Source organism: Rhododendron vialii, chromosome 4a, assembly GCF_030253575.1.
Source record: "Rhododendron vialii isolate Sample 1 chromosome 4a, ASM3025357v1".
Lineage (NCBI taxonomy): Eukaryota > Viridiplantae > Streptophyta > Magnoliopsida > Ericales > Ericaceae > Rhododendron > Rhododendron vialii.
Genome location: NC_080560.1, coordinates 14,757,828 through 14,783,457, shown reverse-complemented (window position 1 = coordinate 14,783,457; position 25,630 = coordinate 14,757,828). Strand labels below are relative to the sequence as shown.

The following is a 25,630-nucleotide window of genomic DNA, read 5'->3' as shown; positions in this document are numbered from 1 at the left end:
AAGTACTTCGAGAGTTTGAGCCGGATTCTGCTGGGAAAATGACGAAAGGTACCCCTAATCTTCCCACTGAATTCTGCTGCATACAACGACAAAGCACACCTTCTCAACTGCTAACCGCCGTTTTTTGTTGGGGGTAATTTTGCCATTTCAACACTTCAATCCATATAACTCCTGGTTCTGACGACGGTCAGTTGTTTTTGTTTAATTCTGTACAATTTTTTGGGATAACCGGATGTGGAGGCCAGCTTTCGCGCACATCAATTGATTCCGCGGCTCTAAAGTTAACAACCAAGCAAACCTCCAGCGGCCCGGCCCCAAGGTTTGAAATATTTGGTCTTTGTGAAATTCGAACTTGCAAACTCTTAGAGGCAAAACTCTATAGTTGATTTATCATACTTACTCGATCAAACCTTTGGTCCCCTCTCTCCCCTAATGCGGTGGCGGTGGCGGCCGCCTTGGAGGGCTTTACTCTTAATGAGTATTTTCTCAATTTTAATAATCTCTCATGTTCAGTGAGGATAGTTTCTCTATCGATCTTAGAACTGAGAGTTTCTGTGTGTTGTTCATTCTTTTGCATCTATCTCGGCTTCTTCTTCATCATCAAGGTGCAACTTCGGGTTTCGACAATAGTGGTGGCGATGGTGGTCCGATTATAAATCCAATCGGTTGCATTGGTTTCCCCATTGATTCACATTTTGGGTTGCAAAAGATGTTGCCCCATGGAAGTGGAAGTTGTCATTGAAGATATATATTCGCCGAGGAATTGATCGGTAGAATTTATGATTTTATTTTATACTTTGACAACTTCGTGTTTGCGAGGTTCTGGTATTCGTATTTGAAAAGCTAGACCTCCTGATTAGTTATTAGATTCATTATGTAACAATAATTATCCTCCTAGATGTACTGTTATGTTTTTTATTACTCCCAGGGAAAGTATCCTACCAATTCTGAAACCCCCCCCCCAAAAAAAAAAAAAAAAACTTTTTGGGGTTTAATTAATTAAATTTGTACTACTCATTGACTCAAAGTTAATTTGTATAAAATCGAATTAAGTTCAAATTTTTATTTAAATCAAAAACGGCTTATAAAAAAAATTTGAATATTGAAGACCATTTTGAGTTTTCTCAGTTGTAACTATCATGCATAGTTTTTTTGGACCCGGGGTGCTGTAGTACACCCCCGCACTACATGTGTAGTGCATTCAATCTGGCCATCAATCTCGGCAATGGCAGCTCGGATTTTCATTTGAATAATGGACGGGTAAAATTTGTAGGAGCTTGGACTAAATCCAAGCCGTCCATGCTGAGATGGATGGTTGGATCGGCATCACTACACAGTGTAATGCGACAGGTGCATTACAGCCCCTCCCATTCCGTTTTTTTCGCAAATTTAAGCTTGACTATTGGAGTGTTTCATACTCCTATTTCTCAAGGCTCCTTTCACTTATCAAGAATTTAGGCCACAAATTCTTGAAGTTGAACAATTACAGCAGTAAAGTGTAGCTATTTAATTATGTCGAGAACTACCGTAAAAAGTGTGAATTTTCAAAAAAATTGTATTTTCCCCTGGACAAGTTTTGAAGAAAAACCAATCCTGGTAAGAAAATTAAAGACATGGGTTCCGTAACTAACTAAACGGATAAAATACAAAAAAGAAGAAGAAGTAATTTTCTTACGAAAAGTCAGTGGACATAGCAAATTTGTGCACAGATCGTTATGGGATCTACTATGGATCTTACACAAATGATCCGAGCCGTTCATTATGTTTACAACATTTTTTTAGGGGCTTTCGCAAAAATAAAAAAATAAACCCTGCTCAATTTGATACCTATAAATTCTTGATCTAATCGTCTAACTTTTCATTTTCCAAAAATCTAAATGAAAAGTTAGACGATTAGATTAAGCACTTATAGATATTAGATTGAGCTGATTTTTTTTCGAGGGCCCTTGAAAAAATGTTTTAAACATAATAAACAGCTCGGATATTTGTGTGGAACCCGTAATAGACCTCACAAGAGCCACAACGTAATCTGTGCGTAAATTTGCTGTGTCAGTAGGAAAGTTCATTTTCTTACTTTTCTTTCCCTCTTGCAGCAACTAAACGGGGGTTTACTTTACTCAGAGTGAGTTGGACAACTAGGATTAGAGCAACTGTTATTTTTCCCCCCCACTCTTGTAGTGGTAACGTAGTGGTAATAAATTAATATCCCATGCTCTGTTATTTTTTCCCCCACTGTTGTAGTGGTAACGTAGTGGTAATAAATTAATATCCCACGCTCTGTTATTTTTTCCCCCTACTGTTGTAGTGGTAATAATAAATTAATATCCCATTCTTTAGTCCGCTATGTGAACGGTCCTTTGGCCTACCGGCATGGGAGGGGAACCTAAGCGTGCAGGGGTAAGGTTTCAGGTTGATTACACAGATTTATGGTTAGTCGTAAATTTAACTACTAACCACCAAGGGTGGTCCTAATGCCACGACTACTTTTGTTGGAGCCACGACACTTTCCTGTTCTTGACAACTTTAACCCTGCTCTCTCTCTCTCTCCTTCTCCTTTCTTCTTCACCATTTGGAACCCAGATCACAGTTAGCGTGCATATTTTTGAAGTTTCACCAATTCAAACCTTGGGCGTCCTCCCTCCAGTAGACCACCACAAATCCACCTCTCCTCAGCTCTGCCTCCATTTCAATTTACAGTACATATTGCTTGAAGCCTTAAAACAAAAACAAAAGTTTTAAACGAGTTTTGTTCCACAGATGACTACTTATTTTTCCCCCAACAATTGAATCACAATCAGAGATTCGGAATTAAAATCAAATCGGTGACTTCCACCAATGGGTACGATTTTTTCCCCACAACATTTCGCTAATCGCGTCATTCCGAAATGTGAGTATCAAAGCCCAAAGGATATATCGAATAAGGTTGATCCAACATCATCAACAAAGCAGCCGGTATTTGTACAAGATGAGGTGGGCTTTTGGCGATTTTTTGTGAGGTATATCCCTAGAGAATTCGGGCAAGTTTTTGAGATTGATGAACGCGACAGTGGTTGATCAGATTTGTGAGGGCATGCACAAAGGAAAAGAGGAGGAGGGAGGGAACGTGAGGAGTAGGTTTCTGATTAGGAAGAGATGGATTTGTGAAAAGAGATATGCGTGTAGGGGCATATTTTGATTTGTAAATGATAGGCAATGTGAGAGAGAGAGAGAGAGAGAGAGAGAGAGAGAGAGAGAGAGAGAGAGAGAGAGAGAGAGAGAGAAGGGTTAAAGTTGTCAAGAATAGAAAAGTGTCGTGGCTTCAACAAAAGTAGTCGTGGCATTAGGGCCACCCAACCACCAATGCTACTTATAGCATAAAAAAATAGAAAGTCCACTAGGAAAATCCTGCTTTCTAGGAGGGACATAAATTGCATCTCTCTCTATCTCTCTCCGTATCAGTCAGCAGGTCTTCAAATTTTTTTTGTTATCGTAAGATTCGATTGCACACGTACACATGCATAGATACAGACTAACACTGTGACACGTACACATATTCGATTGCACGCATACACTAAAAGTTTAGGTCAACAGACCTTAATCCTCTTTGTTAATCTTTATTCCACCTCTATCCTGCCCGTAATCAAACTAGGGTTTTATACAACCTAAATTGGAACATTCTAATTGGTTAAGTTACTTTTGCCCTCGTTTGTTTCGTACGGACGATTTTTTCTCTCAGTGCCCTATGCCATTATTAAAACTTTCTATTGATTACCTTAGGTGTTTAGTTTGACACATTGAATAGTCCCTGTTATTTTATTTTATTTTGTAATGTATTGTATTCCGGGTCAGCTCGTGCACAACTTGGACTAATTCTTACATCTCCTCCCATAATCGTTTCACAGGCTTACGCGTGGGGTGAGATGGCCCAAAGAGTTGCTGGCGAGGAGAATCGAACTTGAAAACTCAAGAGGGAGCATACCCTAAATTTTAGGCCAAGGTCACTTAGCCAAGGTTTAACAGTCCCAGTTGGTATGCACACAATGTGCACTTTGAAATTTGTATGGTTGGGTTTTTGGGTTTGTTTTGATATTGGTGGAATCGAGTCCCGGACACGATTGGGGTCAAACTCTAATATTTTTAATTTTTTGAGGTCAATATGAAATTATTCAAAACATTTCGGTTAAACTAAATACATTCCTACATCGACTGGTACAGACCGTTCAGTCGATTCATTCTTCCAAGCCCTAGGTCGACCAGAAGAAGAGCTCTCTCAGTCTCCCTCTCTCTCGTCTCACCTCTCTCGGGTATCTCTCTCTCTCTCTCTCTCTCTCTCTCTCTCTCTTCCTCTCTCTCTGCCTCTCCTCTCTCTGTCTCTCTCTTCGTGTCTGTATTTGCATGCATGTATATGTATGTATACAAGAGAAAGCAGAAATATATAGACAGACATACTAGTACTGCATACAGGTTTTTTATTCATTTGAACCATGTTAATACCATACATTCATATGGAACGTGTCTTCCCCAACGAGTGCTAGTAGCGCATCCAAAACCACGGTGGAGGGATCAGATACTTTGGAAATTGGTAACTAGATTGTAAAAATTTGGTGGAAAAGGAGGAAATTTCAAATGGAAGTGCAACTTTTGTGGTGTAACAAAACATGGTTCATATACAAGGGTGAAAGCTCATTTGTTGAAAATTAAAGGAGAAGGGTAGGGCCCTGTGAGACTGTTACAAGTACAGATATGGCACAATTATGTTATGGAGGAAGTGATGGAAGTTGGGTCTAATTGATATTTGGACGCATGGTTGCTTAGTTTATGGAACTATGGATGCTTTCTCCTTCGATTGGGTTGTATTAAATCTATGACTATGAATGCTCATTGTTTACATTTTGCAATTTAAGCATGGAAGAAAAAAAAAAGAAAATTATACACACACACATGACGTGTCCCCGTCGTGTCCGTATCCCCATTTTTTTAGAATTTCCATGTCTGGTGTCTCGTGTCCGTATTCCCATTTTTTTAGAATTTCCGTGTCCGGTGTCTCGTGTCCGTATCCCCATTTTTTTTAGAATTACCATGTCCATGTCCTTATCCGTATCCGTGTCCGCGCTAGTTGGGGTCTCTGGGACTTATCTGGAACGTGGATCATATCGGTACGAGGATCGGGAACGGAAGCAACACATGTCTAATTGTGGTCCGCTAGGGGTAGGCTTCTAGATAACAAAATTTCAACTTACCCTTCATAGGAATAAACATCCAGCAAAACTAAATACTATTTTTGAAAATTAGTCATTCTAAACACATTTAGAGGAACATAATGGCCGAATTCATTACATTTTCTGTCACCAATATTCTGTTCTCGCTAGAGGTTTTACCTTAATAGACTGTGTTTTTTTTTCTCTCTCTTGCGAGAAACTTTGGGGATGGCTTTGGATCACTAAATGTACCATTTTGGAATGGAAGTGTACCATGTTTCAGGATGTTCTTACCAAAGCATAATTTGCTTGGGTAGTAGCATTGCATGGAAACATTGTACTCAATTGAGTCAAATTTGAATAAAAGCTTCATTTTTTATGATTCGCCCCAATTAGTAACACTGTTATAAGCATAAATGTGAGTAAGCGCTTCACTAATGGTGTAGTTAGCATTTTGAGAGTCACAAATGGGCCTTGAAAAAGATTGAGGGAAGAAAAGAGTCTCCTTCGTTTGTGTAAAACTCATTTTGATATAGGTTTGGGTCGAGGACTCGAGTGGAGAGAGGTGCCAGGGTTGGAGATGTGCTTTACCTTTCGTTATCCTTGATTTACTTATAACCGTATGAAGTTTTGATGGTACTATTTTCAGTTATCTTGCGTAGTAGTTTGTGGTGAGGAAAGCAAAAAGCAGTGGACTAATGGGTTCATCAGCAACAGAGGCTTTTCCTGCAATGCAGGTATGGATATATGACCCTAAATGAACTTGTCAACACTTATTTTTGAGTTTCTTCTTGAATTTTTTCCCATGTTTTTTTGGGTTTGAATCAGGTTGGATTCACTTATTTTCTTCATATTTTTGGCATGAAAGATGTTGTGTAATTAGCAATGTGTCTTTGGACATTCATAATGAGCTATGGTAAGATGCATACTTACTAGCTGGTACTTTGGATAATAAGTTCTATGATAAGTCTAAATTGCAACCCTAGCTTATGCCTGTGTCTTGATTACAACACTCAGCACCCATACTAAGTTATGGATTGCTTATCATTCGGATTTTGTTGCAGTCCCTCCTCTTCTCGTTCGCTATCGTTTCACTTTTTTCCTTTCTTCTTGGGTCCTTAAATTTTATAGATTGACATCGGATGTTTGAATTATTAGCTACCTTAATGGACAGGAAATCTTTATGGAATTTCGTGCTGGTAGAATGATTATGGAGGGAAAACGTGTTGTTCCAGATCCACATAAAGGGCTTGTTCGCATGGGAAGGGTATGAGCAATTAACCATGAGCTATGGTTTCTTCACTCCTCTTTTTAATTTGGTTCCTAGGAGCACTCTCAAGCATGTCTGAGCAACCATTTGTGATTGTCCAATTTTAGACTTGTAAAGTGAAGTTAAAGTTCCTTTTCTCTATTAGGGTGAAGAGGGATTGGTCCATTTTCAATGGCTTGATCGCACTCGTAACGTTGTCGAAGATGTATCCTAATTCTTTTTTGTCCCTTGATATGCTTTGTTATGGCTTGGCTGATTTTTTCATTTTATTGTGGGCTTTTAGGTTATCTGATTATTGTATAAACTTATGTGTAAAGTCGTGCATTTATTACTAAATTGTGTACTCAATATTAAGACAACTCATTCTCTATGTTTGGAATGCTTTTGCACCGTATGGGAGCATCGAATTTAGTAACTGACATGGGAAAATGGATGGGGAAAAAAGAAAGTTCTTATTGTTGGATGATCTTCCAAGATCCATTTGGGGCATTGGTGAAAAACTTTTAGCTTGATGGCACGGGGTGTAGGATCATCAAATTGTCAATATTTAGAATCCTTTTGCACCATATGGGGAAACCGTATATTGTAAGCTGGCACACCGCCTTTAAGGAAGTGGAGTGTGATAGCTTAGAGAACTGGAGAAACTTATTTTTTTGGTCAAACAGAAATATGAGAACTGGAGATTTAAGTGCTGTTGGTGTTGGGGGAGTCAGGAAGTTCTTCATATTGTTGGATGATCTTTCAAGAGCCATATGGGGCATTTATAAAGAACTTTTAGCTTGAGAATAAGGGGTGTAGGATCATCAAATTTGAGGAGTGTAGGACAATAAATGCAGTTGGAAACTATCTGTGAGAAGCTTTTCTTGGAATCAATTAAACCTGGACACTCTAATAAAAGTGAAACACTTCAATTCTTTTCTTTCATCTAAATATTGCCAAGATGCATTGAAACCCTAGTCCCACTAAGGGCTTGAAACCACATGGATAATAGATAGAAAGTAAAGGAAGGGGGGAGAGAACTATAGAATTTCACAGGGGGCTTTGAATCGGCCTAAGAAGCACGTACAGTCTCGTCAAACGCAGACACGCTTGGACACATTCCTGACACATGAAATATGTGTCCGAGCATTTACTTATTATTACTTATTATTTCTGAGTTGGACACATTTTCGACACGCTTTGACATGTACCGGACACAATGTAATTTTTAAAACTTGAAACGGGTAAAAAATATCATATTTGAAATCTGAACCAAATTATTGAATAACCTAAGGATGAAATAACAATCAGCTGTTTTCATTTTTGTAGTATTTTTTCATCTTTAATTTGGAAAAAATAATATTTTCAATGATATATGAATAGTATGTATACACAAATATATGTTTATGTATGTACTTAGCACATCCCCAAACGTGTCCGTGTCCTAGTTTTTGGAAAACTCACGTGCCCTCGTATTCATGTAGTGTCCATGTCCGTATCCATGCTTCTTAGGAATCCACAGGGAGAAGAATAGTGAGCAGAGAGGAGCAAGGATACATGGCTGCAGTGGCAGCTCTTAACTAAGTCTGAAGGTTCCCACATCTCTTCCTCCCCTCAAATGAGAGACTTAAAGTCGTATTTATAGACTGTTCAAATCCTAAAAGCAATAATGAGCACGTGCTTTTGATTGTGTGTCATTTTACTTTCTCAACATTAGCAGTGCTCTTCATATTCCTGTTGTATCTCTTGCATGGCTACCTTTGTGGTTTTCTTTGACATAGTAAATAGGATCAAATTGTTTTCCCTGAGGAAGCAGTTTTTGAGAAGGTATGTAATTGGGTATTGATTATTTTAGCCATTTGCCTGATATCTTTTTTGTGTTGCTCTGTGACAATTGTTGCATAAATATTTTTACTCAGGTTACACAAGCATCTGGAAGGGTTTACATCTTAAAGTTCAATACCGATGATAGGAAGTTCTTCTTTTGGATGCAGGTCAGGCTACAACTCAACTTTTTTTCCGCATCGTTTTGTGCACTAGATAACCTGTATTGAGTGTGAGTTCTAACCATTATTATCTGAACTGGGTTCAGGAGCCAAACCCAGAAGGTGATTCACAGTTATGTGACTTGGTCAACTTCTACATCAACCGGCCGTTAGGTATACGAATTCAAATTTACATTTCATGAAATTCTGATACCTTGTCTTGGCATATGGAAAAACAGCTACATGGATCCTTGTTTACCCCTCTGCGCTATCTGAAGTTGTAATTTTTCATTGGTTACGGGACCTCTTTTTCATGTGTCCTTGCACTTGCATTTGTTTATGTTGTAGGTTTTGTTTAAGTTGCAGTTCTAACAAAGTCCACTCTAGCCGAATAAAAAAAAAAATTCCACTCTACACCTTGGCGTTGCCATGGTTGATAAAGTTGCAAATACTCTTGAAAATAACCATTTACCTAATCATCTGTGCAGTGATTAGATTGTGTGCATAACTCATCTACTTGTTTTTTTTTTTTATCGACACTCATCTTCTTGTTAGCTGGTTAATTGAAGAAGACTTCCGGTAGAAGTCGCTTTCAAGAATGACCTTTCATGAGGGTTTTGTGAAAATGATGTGCTCACATGCTATATTTTAGTCATGTTGATCTTGTCTTCCTAATTACGTTGTGAACTTTCAAGTCCCAACGTCTACCGACCTGGAGATGGTCCAAATACCGATTTCCTCTCCTCTTTCTTTTACTGTAACACTGTCCCCTTTGACTGTGCAATCCCTTTGCAAGAAACCTTGCTTTTAGTGGCTGTGTTTTATTTTGTAGGAAAATTTGAACTCCAAGAATGCTTAAAATCCACGATTACTTTTGGATTTTGTTTTGTTTTTTTCTCTCTTCAAATTTCGTGGTTTTATTTGCTTTTGGACAATGTTCTAAAAATTGCTAGGCACTAGTCGGGCGGAGAAGGGGCGCCTAGTGCCTAGGTGGGGACTAGGCGCTCGACTAGTCGGCTGTCTAATCTAGGCGTCGGACCACCGCTTAGTGCCTAGGCAGGGACTAATCGGCCTAGGCGGCTGGCCGCCTTTTAGAACACTGCTTTTGGAGCGACTCTTTAACTGAGTGTGATATTTTAGAACCTTGATCAGGTTTAGTTGTGAGATTATCTCCCCCAACCAACTTAGGATTAATGTTTGGATTTCTGATTTGTAGAGTTTCTTGGTGAGGAAGAGCCCGACGCTTCTGTTCCGTTACAGAGTTCCGAAGACATAGCTGATGACGATATCTCATCAAGGTAATTCTTCAGGTGAATTACTGTTTCTGCACTTTGTCAGGGTTTTTTCATGAAAGACCTTTGTGTGTGAAGAAGTATTGGATGCTGTAATCTTCACGGAAAGTTTTGGTGAAGAAGCTAGTTAATGCTTTAGCCTTCAAGTGGAGAAGTATTTGATTCTTCACTTCACTCTCTCTCTCTCTCGAGTTGAGTTTTGTTCACCCTCCTTAAAAGAGGGTGAACATTACCCTCCTTTCTATTGGTTGAAATAGTGTGAATCCCACCACAAAGTGATATCATGCTTACCAAAAAGTGTTTTGCATGGTAAGCATGATATCACTTTGTGGTGGGATCCACACCATTTCAACCAATAAGGAGGGTAATGTTCACCCTCTTTTAAGGAGGGTGAACAAAATTGCACTCCTCTCTCTCTCTCTTACTCTCTATTTGTGTGTGTGTGTACTTATATATATGTATGCACATACACATACATATTTGTGTGTGTGCATGTGATTAAAGTTGTACTTGGCTTCTTCTCAAGGATTGTTGACACCTACTTAGTGTAATGAACCAATTTGCATTCTAATATGATTCATACTTTCAGCGATACACCCCACAGAACCGAATTGATTGCTTGGTGTATCAAATTTTATGGTGCAAATCTTAATCATGAATTGTTCAATTATGAGAATGGAGCACTAGCATTCAATATTTACGTAGTGTTAAATTGTTTTTTTTTTCATGGATGAAAGTTGCATATAGAAGGTCCAAGTGATTGGGACATAAGGCTTGGGACGTAAGGCTCTGTTTGGTTTGGTTTGATGAAAGTTGCAATGGACATAAAGCTGACCACTTTTGATATTTGTTCACATTTTGAAAATATTTCTTTACTCAAATAACATATGCAACTCCTACCTTTGGACCTTCTATATGCTCCCAGCCTCTCCCCCCCATCTGTGCTCCCACTCCGTGCAACTAAGAAATATAGTGGCCAGGGTTGTGTTTTAGATGCATCAGACATTTTGTTTGAGCACTTTGTAAGATGCATTATATTGGTTGTGCCTCTTTCTTGGATTTCAACCAAGGATTGAGTTATAACCAGGTCTGTTATCACAATGATACGAGGCATGATGTGTATCGTACGATTCGATACACCTTGCTGTCCATTTTAATCACTAGAAGATGAAAATTTTATGATTCACTACATGTATCATGCAGTTGGATTAGATACACCTCAAAAATGGTTCACTTTATCGACATGTTTCAACGAAAGGACTTGTTTAAAGTTAGATGTTTGAAGAAGTGTGGAGATTTCGGTTTTGGAAACCTTTTGAGGAGATTAGTAGGATTACATGAACTGCAAAATATCTGTTATCCACCCATTTGATGAAGATAAAAGCATAAAAAGTTTGAAAATATTGGATCTTTTTAGTTATTTTCTCATAACATTCATTCCGCCTTTTTCACACAAGTATAGATAGACTCCAGTTTTGGTACAAAATACAAATGTTAATGCTGAAAATTTATGAAGTTGAGAATCTTGGAGTGGGTATAATATTGTATATAGGATTTCATTGATTCGAAATATGAATTTTTATCTTATCGTTTAATGTTTCTTAGATTGTTCTTTCCATAAGTTCGCACGTGTATGGATCAATAATCATGGCAAAATAGCTAATGAAGTGAAAAGAGGCCAAGACAAAATGTGGAATATAATTGTCCTAAATACTAATGAACTAAAAAGGGTGATTTGAACCCTTTTTCTTTCATAAGGAACCAGAATCCGTATTTTTTGCAGTTCAATCAAGGGTCTTCCCTATTAGTCTGCGTGATCCTCAATTCATCCCTCAAGACAAGCTTCGTATTAATTTAGGCCTTACATAATTACCTTTACAATATATCTTTGTCATGCAAAGGCATAATAGATGTTAAGAAAATGGGATTTTACCGCTGGGTCCAAATTTTGGACCCATTACATGCGCAAGTCCAAGCCACTTCTAAAAAAGCACGTGCAACTCTTTTTTTTTGTGTGTGTGTGTGTGTGTGTGTGTGTGTGTGTGTGTGTGAAACAAGCCTAATTCCATACCTGAAAAATCTAACATACTAAAACCCTATAAAAGTGCCTATACTACTAAACCCTATGAAAGTGCCTAAAACCCTAAACCCTATGAAAGTGCCTAAACCCTAAAACCCTATGAAAGTGCCTAAACTGCTAAAACCCTATGATAGGAAAGTGAATCCTAAAACCCTATGAAAGAGCATAAACCCCCAATAATAGTGTAATATTGTGTGTTAAAGGGTACTCTTATCAATGAGGTTGTACATAGAGGTAAATAAAAAATGAGTTTATCCCTTAATGGGAAATAAGTCATTTTTCTTTACTTAGAGGTAAAAATCTCTTAAGAAAACATAGTCCCACATTGCTTGGGAGTAGAATGTGCGATCACTCATCACTTAATAACATGAGGGGCCTCTCAACTCATTGCCAATTGGTTTTGAGATGGACATAAAGTTTTCACATGATATCAGAGAAGGGCCTATTCGATCTCACATTTTATAAAATTCACAATCCACACCCCACTATGATAGACCAACAAAAAGACTGCATGATGATAGACCCAAAAAGAGGCTTCACGTGACAGGCCTCAAACGCGGCTGCATGTGAGGGGGATGTTAAGAAAATAGAGTCCCATATTGCTTGGGAGTGGAATGAGTGATCACTTAATAACATGAGGGACCTCTCTACCATTGCCAATTAATTTTGAGATGGATATAAAGTTTCCACAATAGATATGAATCTCAACATGTTCTTCAGTATATTCCAGAAGACGTGACCAAATTAAAGTGATTCACAGTTCGATAGGATTCACAATTGGAAAAGGACCCTTTCAATTTCTTTATCTGATTAACGGTTTGGCGGCTCTAAACCATTAACATTGTATTGCATTTCAATCAAGCTTTTTAAGCTTTGGCACTTGCATAAATTGTTGAAATGTAGTCCGGGAGCTCCTTTTTAAAGTTAATTGGAGATTAGATGTTCATTCTTCATTGTTCATTTGGATGTATAACCAAGCTTGCGATGCATTTCTTTTTGTAAGTACAACTAGTTATGCAAGAGTTATCATTGGTGTAAATAATTGACCAATGGATTCATGGGCATGATTGCTCTGTACTCTGTAGGTACTAGGATTGTGAGCAAAATAGTGCTTGAATCAGTTGATTTGAGCTCAGTTGTAGGGAGCTCCTAAAGTGGTGCCGCTCCCACCTTGGGAGCCCGCTCCTGACAAAGATGGAAGTTTTTGTATGATCTTTGTATAGAAAAATAGGGACTTATCACTTGGCTTTATTAATTGGTCTTTGATGAACTCATATATCTAGCCCAAGTAATATGATATCTAACACTAGCCCATTTCTTACACTTATGGAGAACTTGGCCTATATTTTTACTTCCTAAAATGATTATAATTTTAAAGTGAATACTCTATGCTACATTATTTTCATAACATATGTACACACTCCTTTCACGCTCCCAACCTTGGGAGCTTTTGTATTCCCTCGCTCCCACGCTCCTGCCCCCCGCTTCCGCTTCGTGCAACTAAGGATTTGAGTTCAGAGATTTAGGCTGTGCTTCCTTCTGTGAAGAAAGGGTCGACATGTGGCCCGTGAGGCCTAACATTCCGAATTGCGCAATTTAGGCCTGTTCTTATACTCTTTAACAGTTGGCATCAGATTTGTGTTTTTCAGAACCTTGTATGCTCCAAGAGTTTTCCATATCCACTTACACTACCTTTGTAACAGGTGTATGTATATTTTATTTTGTTGTTATTGTGCCTAGCGATAATGATTTTCGTAAAATGGAGGTGTTTTCTGTTCGTGGGTAGTTTGCATGTCCTGATGTACGCATACTATTTTCTCTTACATCTCCGACTTGCATATTTCCTTCTCCATTGTGCATAATCTTTCCGAGATATGACTTGCCATATCTGGACCTTGTCTTGATATAAACTACCTTATTCCTTTCTTCTTCTTTTTTATTTGAAACAATTATAGGGCTGGAAATTTGGTTGGTTCAAGCATGGGCACAGAAGTAACTAGTGATGTAACCTCTTCGGGACCTGTAAAATTGGCAGATCTGCAGAGAATATTGAGTAATATTGGGCCCGCAGGTGCAACTCAGTTCTTCCTTTAAGGGAAAGCTTTTTGCTATATCCTTTTGCTATGGATTGCTTGAGCTTCTAACAAACTGTTGTTTCCTGGTTATTGTGTTGTAGGTGAAGTTGAAGATCCAGATGCAGGTATAAGTCGCACGATTTTAATGTTTGATTGCCTCTGTTTTATAGTAGAAATGGAGAACTTCAGGCAAACATATGCTCACGTGGGAATTGTACATACCATGTACTTTTTGGCAATGCAATATATTCTTAGATTCTCTGGGACCATAAATTTATTCATCATGTCTTAACATTTGTTAGGCTCGAAATTTTGAACGTTATATCACAACCCAAAGCCTTTATTGTATGGATCATGAAATTCTAAGGGCAAGCCAAACAGCTAAGTATGCATTAAATGCTAACCCATGCAAGATATGAATCAGTGGAGAATCAAAAACTGAAATTGTCGGGCAAACAAGTTACTAAACTGCCAACTGTTCCAAAATACGTAATCTGCAATGTCGCATAATGATCGGTGATACAAAAATCAAGCTGAAACAAGATCCAGTCTCGAAGAAATGTCACATGTATAATCCTCAGAGGTAACTCACAATGGGTCCCCCAGTGTAACTAACCACCTCGCTAGCTTTCAATTACTCATCTGAAATTTTAAATGCTACATCATCTTACAGTTGAGTAAATGGTAAAGCATGCATAGTAGAGTATGGGTTCAAAACAAGAGATCTATAATAACTTATAAAAAGAGCATAATGGTGTACTATGAGCGAACTTGAACTAGAGGTACTACTTGAGATCAATTTGGTGGAAAAAAATTTGTGCATCTCAAAGTAAAGTTAACAGATCTCATAGCCCGAAAGTAAACAGTATCTGAAATTTCAAGTTAGAACACCATGTATCACAACGGTAATAGGTGTTATTTTCAATCAATTTTGCTGCCATACCACCCAGATGTTGAGTAACCAATCAAGTCTTGGGATTTTGCCATGTTGGACCCAACATTGCATTTAAGAGTCACTGTGGGTTTGGTGCTTGGGTTTCTCCTTGAGCCAATCCGGTCAAGGTCGCTTGACCGTGTTAATATTGAATGTCCCTTTCAACTGTTGAGCATTAGTCACCAAGTTCCTTTCTGTATGGTTGGGCCTTCACCTAGCAGCAAGGGTCGCCTCTGTAGTAGTGTTCTAAAAGTCGCTGGGCCTTGGGGGCCCGAGCATCGCCTAGTGCCTAGGCCGGTTAATCTGGGCCTAAAGATTAGTCGCTGGGCCTTGGGGTTTTATTGTTGTGTACTCTTAGCTTTTCATTGTGGTTCCTACTTCCTACTCGGGGGTTTATTTTCTCTCCCTAGATATAAGGACCTGAATACTAAGTTGCACGAAGAGGGAACGAGAGCAGGAGCGGGCAGGGGGCTGGTTGGGCTGGGGTTTTGTTGGAGATCATAAGTTGGGAACGCCGAAAGGAGTGTGTATATACGTATATACTATATATAAACATGAGTGAGAAAAGACTGCCCAATATAGTTTTTATATTAAATTTATGGACTAAACACATCGATAAGTCAAATACGAAACTTAGTCCTAAATCTCTCTTCTTTTCACTTGCATATGTTTGCAAAGAGAAGTCCGAATTTCTTCCTTGAGATTAGTGTGGAAGCTCCCATCCTATTTAGGAGCGTGCTCCCGTCTCGATAGGAGCGAGATGGGAGCACGCTCCTTACTCCAGAGCGCTGATTCAATCTCCTGTGTCAGGAGTGTACCCACTTTGTAAGCTCCCTGCAACTAAGCCTAATACCAACGTACCCACTCCTAAACTTCATATCTGGCCAAATGCCCCTCCATCTCATTATAAGGACTTGAATACCAACCCGAAACTTTCCCTCTCGGTTCTATGAATCACCTGATCAGTGATTGAAAAAGCGTGCCTAGGCGAGGTTGAAGGAGGCGGCTGACTAGGCGTAAGAAGCTCGCCTAGGCATGACGCTCTAAAAAATCGTGACTAGGCGCCGTTTAGGGCTTTCAAAGCTGTCGGGATGCTGCTGGAAGCTTCCAGAGATCTGCTGAAGCTTTGTGGCGACAAAACAGAGTCCGACGATGGTCACCGGTGGCTGGGTGTTGCAAATATGAGATCAAAACAGTCAAAACAATTGCTTCATAGCACTGACAGAGGTTACCGAAGGGCAAACACAGGTCCGGCAAGGTCACCGGAGACAAAAGAGAGTCCGACGAGGGTCTCCGGAGACAGGCGAGGGTCTGGTGAGTGTCGCCGGAGACAGGCTAGGTCCGGCAAGTGTCGCCGGAGACAGACGAAGGCCGGCGAGAGTTGCCGGAGGCAGATTGGTGCTGCAAAAGACTGATTGAGGGGAGAAATAGTGAAAACAGGGGCTGTCGGTTATGTTATTATGTAGTATATCTTTCTTTTTCTTTTTCTTTTTAAATGCTAGCTTCGCTTCAATGAGGCGCTCGCCTCGTCGCCTCGTCTTTTATGGGCTTTGTCGGCTCGCGTTCGCCTCACACTTTTCAATCACTGCACCTGAGAACTTCTCAAATCGTCATCTTAATAATTTCTAACCAACTATTTTTTAATAGAAGAACCAAACAAAAAAGAGGTTAATTGGGACCCCAAGTTTCAAAACACTCAAAGAAGTGTTAGAATTTTTAATAACACGCCGTTGGTACTTATATAGTTATATTTGTGAATTAATGAAATTCAAGGTCCGCATGACGTGAAACGCAAGTTAAACGTGTACTCCTTTTTTTTCAAAATTGATATATTTTATGTCACACGGTTCACACCAAATTGAGTAGGAAAGAATATTCATAAAAAATGAAGTGAGGAGTGCTTGCCAGGGGAATAGAGTAATTGTACTTGTTAATTATGTGGAACTTGCTTAAGTTTGTGTTTCATCATTTCATCTCAATTGCGAAATTGAACCTAAGTATCTGTTGTGGATCTCACCCTATGATGTTCCATCCAGTAGCTGCTGCTTTTGGTTTTTCATATTCTTCGTGCTATTAACCCTCTGGATACTTTCAGAAAGTTGTGAAGCATGTGTCCAGGTACGTTGATATGACTAGACTTACCAAGAGTAGGGTGCAAGTACAATTGGGATTTGTCCACAGAAATATAATTTTTTCCTATTAGAAATAATGAATTTTATGTAGCATATTAAAATCAAATAGATTTAAAAAAAAAGAAGGTTTAAGTGATCAAGGATCTAATTTACAGATCATCGTTGAAGGCCAGGAGGTTGGAAACCAATTAATCACCATGAAGAATGTGTTCGGTAGAACTAGAAGCATTAAATTACGATAAAGAAAAAGGTCTCATCAAGCTGACTTCATCTCAGTATAGTAGGAATTGCTATTACGAGTAGAGTAGAATAGAGATTGGGTATGTACTGGTACCTCTGGGGTATGGAAACACTTGGAAAAAGTCCGTTGGGCGTGCATGCATGTACCCAGGTAAAACTAGCATGTTGTGTACCAGTACAGAAAAAGAACCTGTTACGGGTACCGAATGTCTTTTGAAGGACCCATGCTTCATGTTTGAGCAAATAAGCTCCTTTCAAATGATTTTCCCTTCTTTGTTTTGTGCTCATTGTTTTTCAATTATGCAATTTAACCAACAGATGAACAAATTTCAAGTTGACATGCATGAAGCAAAATGCTGAATGTGGGTGTGCTTTAAGATTCCTTTTCCCACGTCATACGACTCATACCCTATGTTGCATACAGTCCTAAAATGCACTAGATTTTCCATGCTGAAAATGAGAACTTGGCGGGTATACATCCTTTCTCGTTGGACATTCACAAGAAAGCATGTATGTTTTGGTTTATACTTTCCATAAAGATTCCTAATTAGGTGTTACCTATATGGCATGGTGCTTGTGCTCTATGGTACCTAAGAACACCATTCACTTCTGGGTAACAACAGCTTACCAGGACGATTCAAATATTTAGTGGGGTCTGGTGACCTAGGTTGTCAAAACAGGATACGTATTGTGTACTATTGTCTTCATTTTACGAATTGTATCGGGATGGCGCCCCTTAAGATATGTCAACCAGTGTAAGTATTTGTCAAATATAGTTATACATATTATGGAATACAAATATTTGTTTATACATATTATGCCTTTGGAGATCTTGTTGATTTTACCTCCAAATGTATTGTAGGATTCGATATTTTGACGACACTGCTGGAGACTGGTGTCTTGGGAGATTTGATGAATCCAATGCTTAGACATATGACATTGTAATCCTTGTTCTATAGATCCTGCATTTAGAGTTGGATGAGAGACTTGAGGACTGTAAACATTTCAATTTTTTCTCAGAAATATTTTGTTTATGACCTGTAAGAGAGTCGATAAATTGTTTTGCAAGACTATGAATCATGTTGACTTAAAAGATTATGCGGTCTTAACCTCCTATGCATGGATAATTTACAAACTACCAGAATGTAATTCTCTGGACATTTGTACTGCTCTTTAGGTTTTGGATTAGGAGATATTTTGAAGCCTGATTGGATATTCCCTTTGCTGGAGAATATTCCATTGGAGGAGCGGCTGGTGTCCTATTTACCCGAGGTAAGTATGTTTTTTTGGTTCTTTTGATTCATTAAATTTTCTGTTGATGTTTTTTTCTGATAATTGTTGTGACCTATAGGGCCAATGGACTTCAGAGGAGCTAATCGATTTACTTCAGAGCCCTCCATTTCGCCAACAAGTGGATTCATTTACTTATGTGAGACATTCATACACCTCTATGTTCTTCCCAATGAAATATTGTCCAATTTTAAGAGCTTTTGTGATCTGTTCTTTGTTTAGGTGCTTCGAACCGGGCAGATAGATCTGACACAGTTTGGAATTGACCCAAGTAAATGTAAGCCAGCAACGGTTTCAACCTCCCAATAACTGGATGTATCATTAAGCCAGTAACAGTTGCATAGAAAATTAGCTTATCTCATTTCTTTTTGGTACTCATTTTGGGGAAGAAAATAATTAGTTTACTCATTATATCGCTTATGGTAGTCTTGGAGATTTCCTGAATCTGCGGCTTGCTGAGGAAAGGAATGCAATTTATTTTAGGGTTGTCTCTAGAAAGAAAAAGGAGTTAGATAAGTAATTTTGCCTTTGGCTGGCTTTGTTAGTTTGAGGAATAACAAACTTGGCTCTAAAAAACACCTGTAAATCACAGATCAAATACTGGTTAAAAGCCCATAACTTTAGCTTCAATTATCATATCCTTTCCTTTACTTTGATGTCTTTTTGGCTTAGCACTGTTTTTGTTTATGGGGATGGTCAATGGAAGGGAAGTGATATGACATGAAACACTTTTGTACATAATGATTCTCTCGGGTTAACGGAAAAAGGAAAATTTGTTTGGTTTGGTAAAATTAGTAGTTCTTTTTTTTAAAGACTTGTGATAGAACCAAAAAACACCCCTTTTTTTTTACTTCATTTTCTTTGGCTACGTTCTATTTTTCCTTTCTAGAAATCGAATATCATGCTGTTATCAAACTTGTGGCATCTTGACACTGAGAGAGACCCTTGGACTCTATATTTGGTTCAGGGGTTTACAAAAAGACTACTAGTGCATGGTCTATCATTATAAATTGTTGCATTTTTATGCATTGAAAATGCTTTTTCATGATCCCAAATTATCTTTGCACTTTTGACAGACAAGTTTACAGTGCTCTCTTTCCTTGAGGCACTAGAAGATTCTGTCCCGAAGATTTCAGAACCCGAGCCCGAGGATTCTACACAAGGCGAAAAGGATTTAATAGCCGAGACTAGTAACCGTGGTGATCCTATGGATGAGGGAAGATAGTTGAAGCCACTGCTGGTGTTTGTTGTGGAAGTATGGAGTTTCATTTACTTATAGTCACATTGTCACAGAAGTCAAAGAGAAGCAGCAGTCGATTAGGGATTGGTTTTATTACAAATTGTCACCTGTCTAATTAAATCTCAGTTAGTTGATACACTATAATTGCTCGGAAATTGAGATGTTGAAAATGTTTTGGAGGATCACCAATTTTATTGGTGCCTGGTATAGATACGTATAATGTTTTTAAATTGGGATATGTATCGTGTATTGTTTTTCACTTAGTTCGTGTTGAGATACGTATCGTGTATTTTGAGATACATTTGCTGGAAGAGTAAAAGTTTCTATTGTGTAGTTGGACAATATTTTTGGAAGATGGAGACTACTAAAGACAAGTGTGGAGTAGGAGAGTATTTGTATTGACTTTTTTTTGGTTGGGTACAAAATAGTTAGATCCCATCCCTATTTGTACTACTCCATGGAAGACTCTAGTGCAAAGATATTTTTATACATAATAAATTTTGAGGTAATTCTAGAATTGCACGAGTTTAATTCTCACAATTTTTTTTTAGATATTTCACAAGGATATTTTAGAGCTTGTAGAGCTAGATATTTTAGAGTTTTTAAAAACTAGATATTTATTTCTCTTTTGATAATATCTATCATATTTGGGTTTTGTCAATTGGAGTTTTGTCAAAATACTAAATTTAGTTTATATTTTAACAACGTTAATCATAATTAAAAAGTAGATGCACTTAATAATACCAACAAACTATGCTTATATTTAAAAAAAAATTAAGATGCAAAATTTTAAATCTCTCAAGGGGCTTATTATATTAAGGCTTTATGTTTCTTTTGTTAGGAAAAGAAAAGTAAGACAAAAAACAATCATAGTATGGTTCTTATTTTTATACAAGATCAAAATTGAGGTTGAATTTCTATCAAAGGGTTTGAAAGATGCCACGATTAGATCAAAAGACTTAGATTAATGCATTTGGGGTTCCGCTTCTTGAAATAAGATCCGACTTTTTCGAATAAGTAATCGTAGGATACGCGGTTGTATCGTATGATTTTTATACAAAAATGATACATGATGGGATACGTATCGTTCCCCGAAAGAGACAATACAAATTGTAGAATACGTATCGTGTATCGTTGGTTTTTAACGACTATGGATACGTATCCTTGTTTTGTCTGTGACTCCAAGTCAATGGACTGCTACTGTGTTCCAATTTACAACATATTGCCACATTTCTGCAACATTTTGTCCACTTCATGGTGTGTAAGTTTGCATTTTACCAGGCTAGTCTGTGTGTGTCCTTTGCGTAGACGAGTTGATGGAAACATGCAACAACGCATGTAAAACCATGATATGGTTGTACCAGCTCTTCTCCGTTGCCCTAATGCTTGAGATTGGTTAGATTTTGAAATGTGGGATCCGTTCAACCAATGTGTTGATGTCACATTGGGACGTGGGCCAATGGAAGTAGGGCTGCAAACGAATCGACTAGTTTAGTAACCGAGCTGAGCTCAAGCTCGAGTTCGAGTTCAAGTTCAAGTTTTAGGCTCGTGTAGTAAACTAGCTGAGCTCAATACTCTAAAGCTTGGCTAGGCCTGAAAAAGCTCAGTTTGTTTGTAAATGAAGGTGAAACTACGAGGAGACCCCCTCATCTATACTATACATTTTGAACATAAAGACCCTCTAATGTTTAAAATTGTCCATTTAGACCCCTTCATCTATATAAAATAAAAAATTGGCTAACTCAGTTAACGGAATGAGCAAAGTGCTGACCCACACTGACCTCCTCATCTACAAAAAATTGTCCTCATCTTAACGCTCTTTTAACAGAAGGGTACTGATTGGTTAACAGTTATGATGAGGGGGTGCTTTTGAGCATTTTTGAAGGTTATGAGATGTTCATGTCTAAAATATATAAATGCGGGCGGGGGGGGGGGGGGAGGGGGGGGGGGTGTGTGTGTAATTTTCTCGAAAATGAATTGGGCTCGGGTCCGCTGTTTGCACTGCGAGATGAAAGGTGGGGCATGTGAGAGCTACTAACCGCCAAACTTTTTAGAGACATATTTTATGGTACTACAATTTGATTGTTTTGTGGCAATGCATAAATCTGGGTGGTCACGGTTGGTAATTGCCTAATTGGTATCAGTCAATCAGAGCAGGTTTTGACCGAAAGTGTGACATTCCACCTCGCTCGGGAGAGATTATTTGAGGTTTATAGTAATTTTATACATGAAAGTTTGCAACGGAAACGTACTCAAGATTTAGGGGGCATTTTCGTTAACCAAAAAGTTATGGACTACTTTTTATAGTTCAAAAATGTCAAGTTGTTTCCACTCATAAGTTGTAGATGGTACATGGGCTGGTCAAAGGAGAAAATAGAGGGGGGAAATGGAGATGAAGAAATTATGGGTTAATATAAACAATTTGACAAAAGAATCTAAATTGTAGTGCAAAATTGTTAGTGGAAAAACGGGGCCTTAATAGTAAGTTTCAAATAGAATTAAGAAAGGTTGATACACGACATGTAGATAAATTGCATAGAGTAAATGCTTACATTGAATAGAAATGTAATTTCGTTTTTAAACTAGAAACCTCATTATCATTTTTCTCTCCTATCTGTCAATTGATTTTTTTTGAACAAACTCCTATGAATAGCAAAAAAGGAAAAAATTGAAATGGACAACATTAAATATAAATTTGCTCGATAAGATTAGAAAGAACTATTTTTGAAGCATTGAAATTTATTCCCATTCGTCTTATAGTTTTATACTGAATCCAAGTCCGAAGTCTGATTTTTAAAGGGGATCCCGCTCCTCCGCAATCCAATTACAAAGAAGTCTATGTAGTCCCATCTTGACCGTTCATCTCCGCAATTAATAGTCTAAATTTTATAAAGATTCTTCCCCGCAGAAGAAACTACTCTTCTCGTGAAGAAACATTCAACTAAATCTAACAATTAAAAACACTTATGGACAATTAAGAATACACAAATTGCTCTCTGCAATCCAAACAAAGATGATAGAGAAGTCTAATTCTTCTTCAAAGGATACACGGATTGCTTTCTGCAATCCAAACAAAGGTGACAGAGAAGTCTAAGAGTCCGTTCCGCAAAGCAAAAAAAGCCCTTATTTTTTAAGAAGGCAATTTCAAGCTCAAAAATTATGAGTTTATTGAAATATAAAAATATGTAATATGGATCTTGTTTGAAAGATCTCATCTACGATGCAAAAAAATTTGAAAAATTATTTTTCATTTACATTATTTTTTAGTTTAAAAATATGAAATAAACTGCTTATTTTTTAAAAAGGTTTCTGAAACGGGGCCTAATTCTTCTTCAAAGGAAACGTCTTAGGTCGAAAAATGACCTTTAAGATAATCCTATCAAATTAGAAGTCAACTTACTGTAAGAAGTGAAGTTTAAGATCTTTTAAACTTTGACCACAGGTTTTATATAACAAATTACGTAAGAAAAATTTAGGTGGGACGGGGGCAATTTTGGCAAAGACCAAATATGGTAGTGGCCACCGACTCCCTCATTTTATATAATCGGGGTTATGGCCTATGAAAGTACCTAAATATGTTTTGGCCCTATGGCTAAAAAACGGACTTTGAGTTGGTGCAGTGCTGCGCACTTCTGAGCCGTCGGATCATCCATCCGATGGATCGGGTCTCATATCGGCAACTAACGATCGAGAGTTGTTCATTGCCGATATGAGATACGAGTAGTCAAATGCACAATTCGACGGCTCAGAGGTGCGCAAAACCATCCCCAATTTTTAAAAAACTCAAAAAGTTAAATGACCTCCACTAAAAATTATGTTGCTCCTCTTAATAAAAACTATTTTACCATCCTTATGGCTAATTTTTCCGGAACCCTAGCTGAAACCACTCGACAATCAAAACAAAAACCCAACAAAACTAAACAAACAAACAAGGCCGAACATAACACCCTCACATAAGCCAAATTCAGAAGCTTCAAGCTTCTACATACTCATCAGACATTCATAACCGCATTATCAATGCACATATCATATAAGACTAATAAGAGTACATTATTTTCAATAACGAATATTCGATCAACAAATTCTACAAATTATGAATGAACTACCCAGTGAATTTTAGAAATTTTAACGGTCCAAATCATGAAAATGAAATTTCAATAGAACTCCCCGAGGCCCACTGCACTTGTTGTGCAAACTGTAGGAGCCATTGTTCGTAGCAAAGAACAATCCGAACTTAACCGGGACTGTTCTAAGCTTTTGTTTGCGCTTAATTTTATCTGTTTTAGTTCGGACTAGGATACATACATATATACGGCGGCTGCGGCGGCAGCAGCTAGGGTTACGGTTTGGAGATGGTGGTGTGTGAATGTATTGGGGAAGAAGATGAGTAGTTTTAGGGTGTGGGAATGTTTGGGAGGGGGATATTGTTTTTGTAAAGTTTTAATCTCAGCCTTTGATTTCAATAACTGAGATGGAATGTCACAATTTGTGTGGGAGGAACCGGCCCCTATATTCTTAAAAATGTGCGGGGCACCAAAATACGAGGTACGCACCGTAGGAAAGTAAGGAATCCCTTACTATATATATACACACACACATACATACACACACAGGGGCCTTCTAATAAGGTCGACCTTATTTTCTTTAAATGCGGATATCGATGGCAGCCGTTGGATCGTGATTTTAATGATCCGGATCTGCTGATGGTCATAAACCATTTATGTCCGGACTATTGAAATCACGATCCACCGGCTGAGATCACAAGTCCGCATTTTGGCAGTCTAAGGTCGATCTTAGTAGAAGCCCTCTATACACACACATATCTATATATATGTATGCATGGCGCTTCTAATGAGGGCGTCCTTATTTTCGTTATTTGCGGACTTCTGTGGTCAGCCGTTGGATTGTGATTTCAATGGTCCGGATTTGCTGATGGTTTATAACCGGTCACAATTAACTTTTTCCCGAAAAAAATTTCATTAAAATCTGAACCATTGAAATCACGATCCAACGGCTACCAGTGACTCCGCATTTAACTCTAATAAGAACGCCCTTATTAGAAGGGTCCTGGTATAGGTATGTATGCTTAATGCTTTGACTTTTGTTTTCTAAAGTTAATTGGTTTCTGTTTTAGAGAGGAAAGCAAGTCCAGGTAGGATTTCCAATTCCTAATTGTGAACCCAGTTCAAACTTTAGCAATTGAAACACTTTCCTTTCCAGATATGGAGAGTTATTAAACTTCCTATTTAGTCTTCAACCTTCATTCCCTTCCATCTCATCTCATCTCATATCCATCTAAACTCTAAACTCTTCTTCGCAACTACTTGAATTAACGTTCGAATTAAACATGGAATGCCGCCGTGGCCGCGGAAGACCTCGGAAAAGGCCGACAGACAATTGTCTTCAACCTCTTCCGAGTTTCCTTCCTCAGCCGATAACTCAAAAATCAAGAATACACACGACAACGACGCATTTGGAAGAAAGCATTACTTTTGGTGTTCAAACGGGATCCGATGCTGGCGGAAGAACACGTCCTGAAGGTGCCGTGGAGTATTGGTGGGATTGTGACGGACCGCGGAAGAGACCGAATGACGAAAATCTTCAACCTCTTCCGAGTTTCGATTTGCAGCCGGTAAGTATGATACCAAGAACTAGTACGGTAATCTATCTTGTGGAAGGAAGCGTTACTAATTACTATTTGTGTTCCAAAGGTGCTAGATGTTGGTGAAAGAACACTTCTTGAAGATAACGTGGAACGTCGGCGTGGCCGAGGAAGACCGCGGAAGAGACCGAACAATGAAAGTGTTCGACCTCTTTTGTGTGCACTTTCTCAGACTATAGCTAAAAAACCGAGAACTAATACGCGTATGGTTCTTCCGAAGGAATGTGCTACTTCCAATATTTCAGGGTCAGTTGAGGAAAGAACACCTCCTTCA

At 38.4% G+C, this 25,630-nt stretch overlaps 1 protein-coding gene across 5 annotated transcripts; it reads left to right on the top strand.

Annotated features, from left to right (window-relative positions):
- The first annotated feature begins 4,157 nt into the window (after positions 1-4,157).
- On the top strand, positions 4,158-20,063 carry LOC131322154 (26S proteasome regulatory subunit RPN13). Of its 5 annotated transcripts, none has more exons than XM_058353363.1 (14): positions 4,158-4,283; positions 5,827-5,914; positions 6,352-6,444; positions 6,593-6,652; positions 8,215-8,253; positions 8,346-8,420; positions 8,519-8,585; positions 9,628-9,709; positions 13,739-13,854; positions 13,960-13,983; positions 18,342-18,436; positions 18,516-18,593; positions 18,677-18,731; positions 19,531-20,063. In XM_058353363.1, the coding sequence occupies exons 2-14, from the start codon at positions 5,876-5,878 to the stop codon at positions 19,677-19,679; spliced, it is 972 nt and encodes a 323-aa protein (XP_058209346.1). In that variant the 5' UTR covers positions 4,158-4,283; positions 5,827-5,875; the 3' UTR covers positions 19,680-20,063. The 5 variants fall into 5 exon arrangements, with proteins under 5 accessions (XP_058209346.1, XP_058209344.1, XP_058209348.1 ...); XM_058353361.1 differs by having other exon boundaries at positions 13,954-13,983; XM_058353362.1 differs by having other exon boundaries at positions 4,190-4,283; positions 5,840-5,914; positions 13,954-13,983.
- The last annotated feature ends 5,567 nt before the right edge of the window (positions 20,064-25,630 follow it).

Bases quoted from the DNA above. Each gene is read 5' to 3' on its own strand.
- LOC131322154 (XM_058353361.1), top strand. From the start codon at position 5,876: ATGGGTTCATCAGCAACAGAGGCTTTTCCTGCAATGCAG. The intron at 5,915-6,351 runs GTATGGATATAT...CTTAATGGACAG, and splicing joins AGGCTTTTCCTGCAATGCAG to GAAATCTTTATGGAATTTCG. The intron at 6,653-8,214 runs GTATCCTAATTC...CATAGTAAATAG, and splicing joins CTCGTAACGTTGTCGAAGAT to GATCAAATTGTTTTCCCTGA.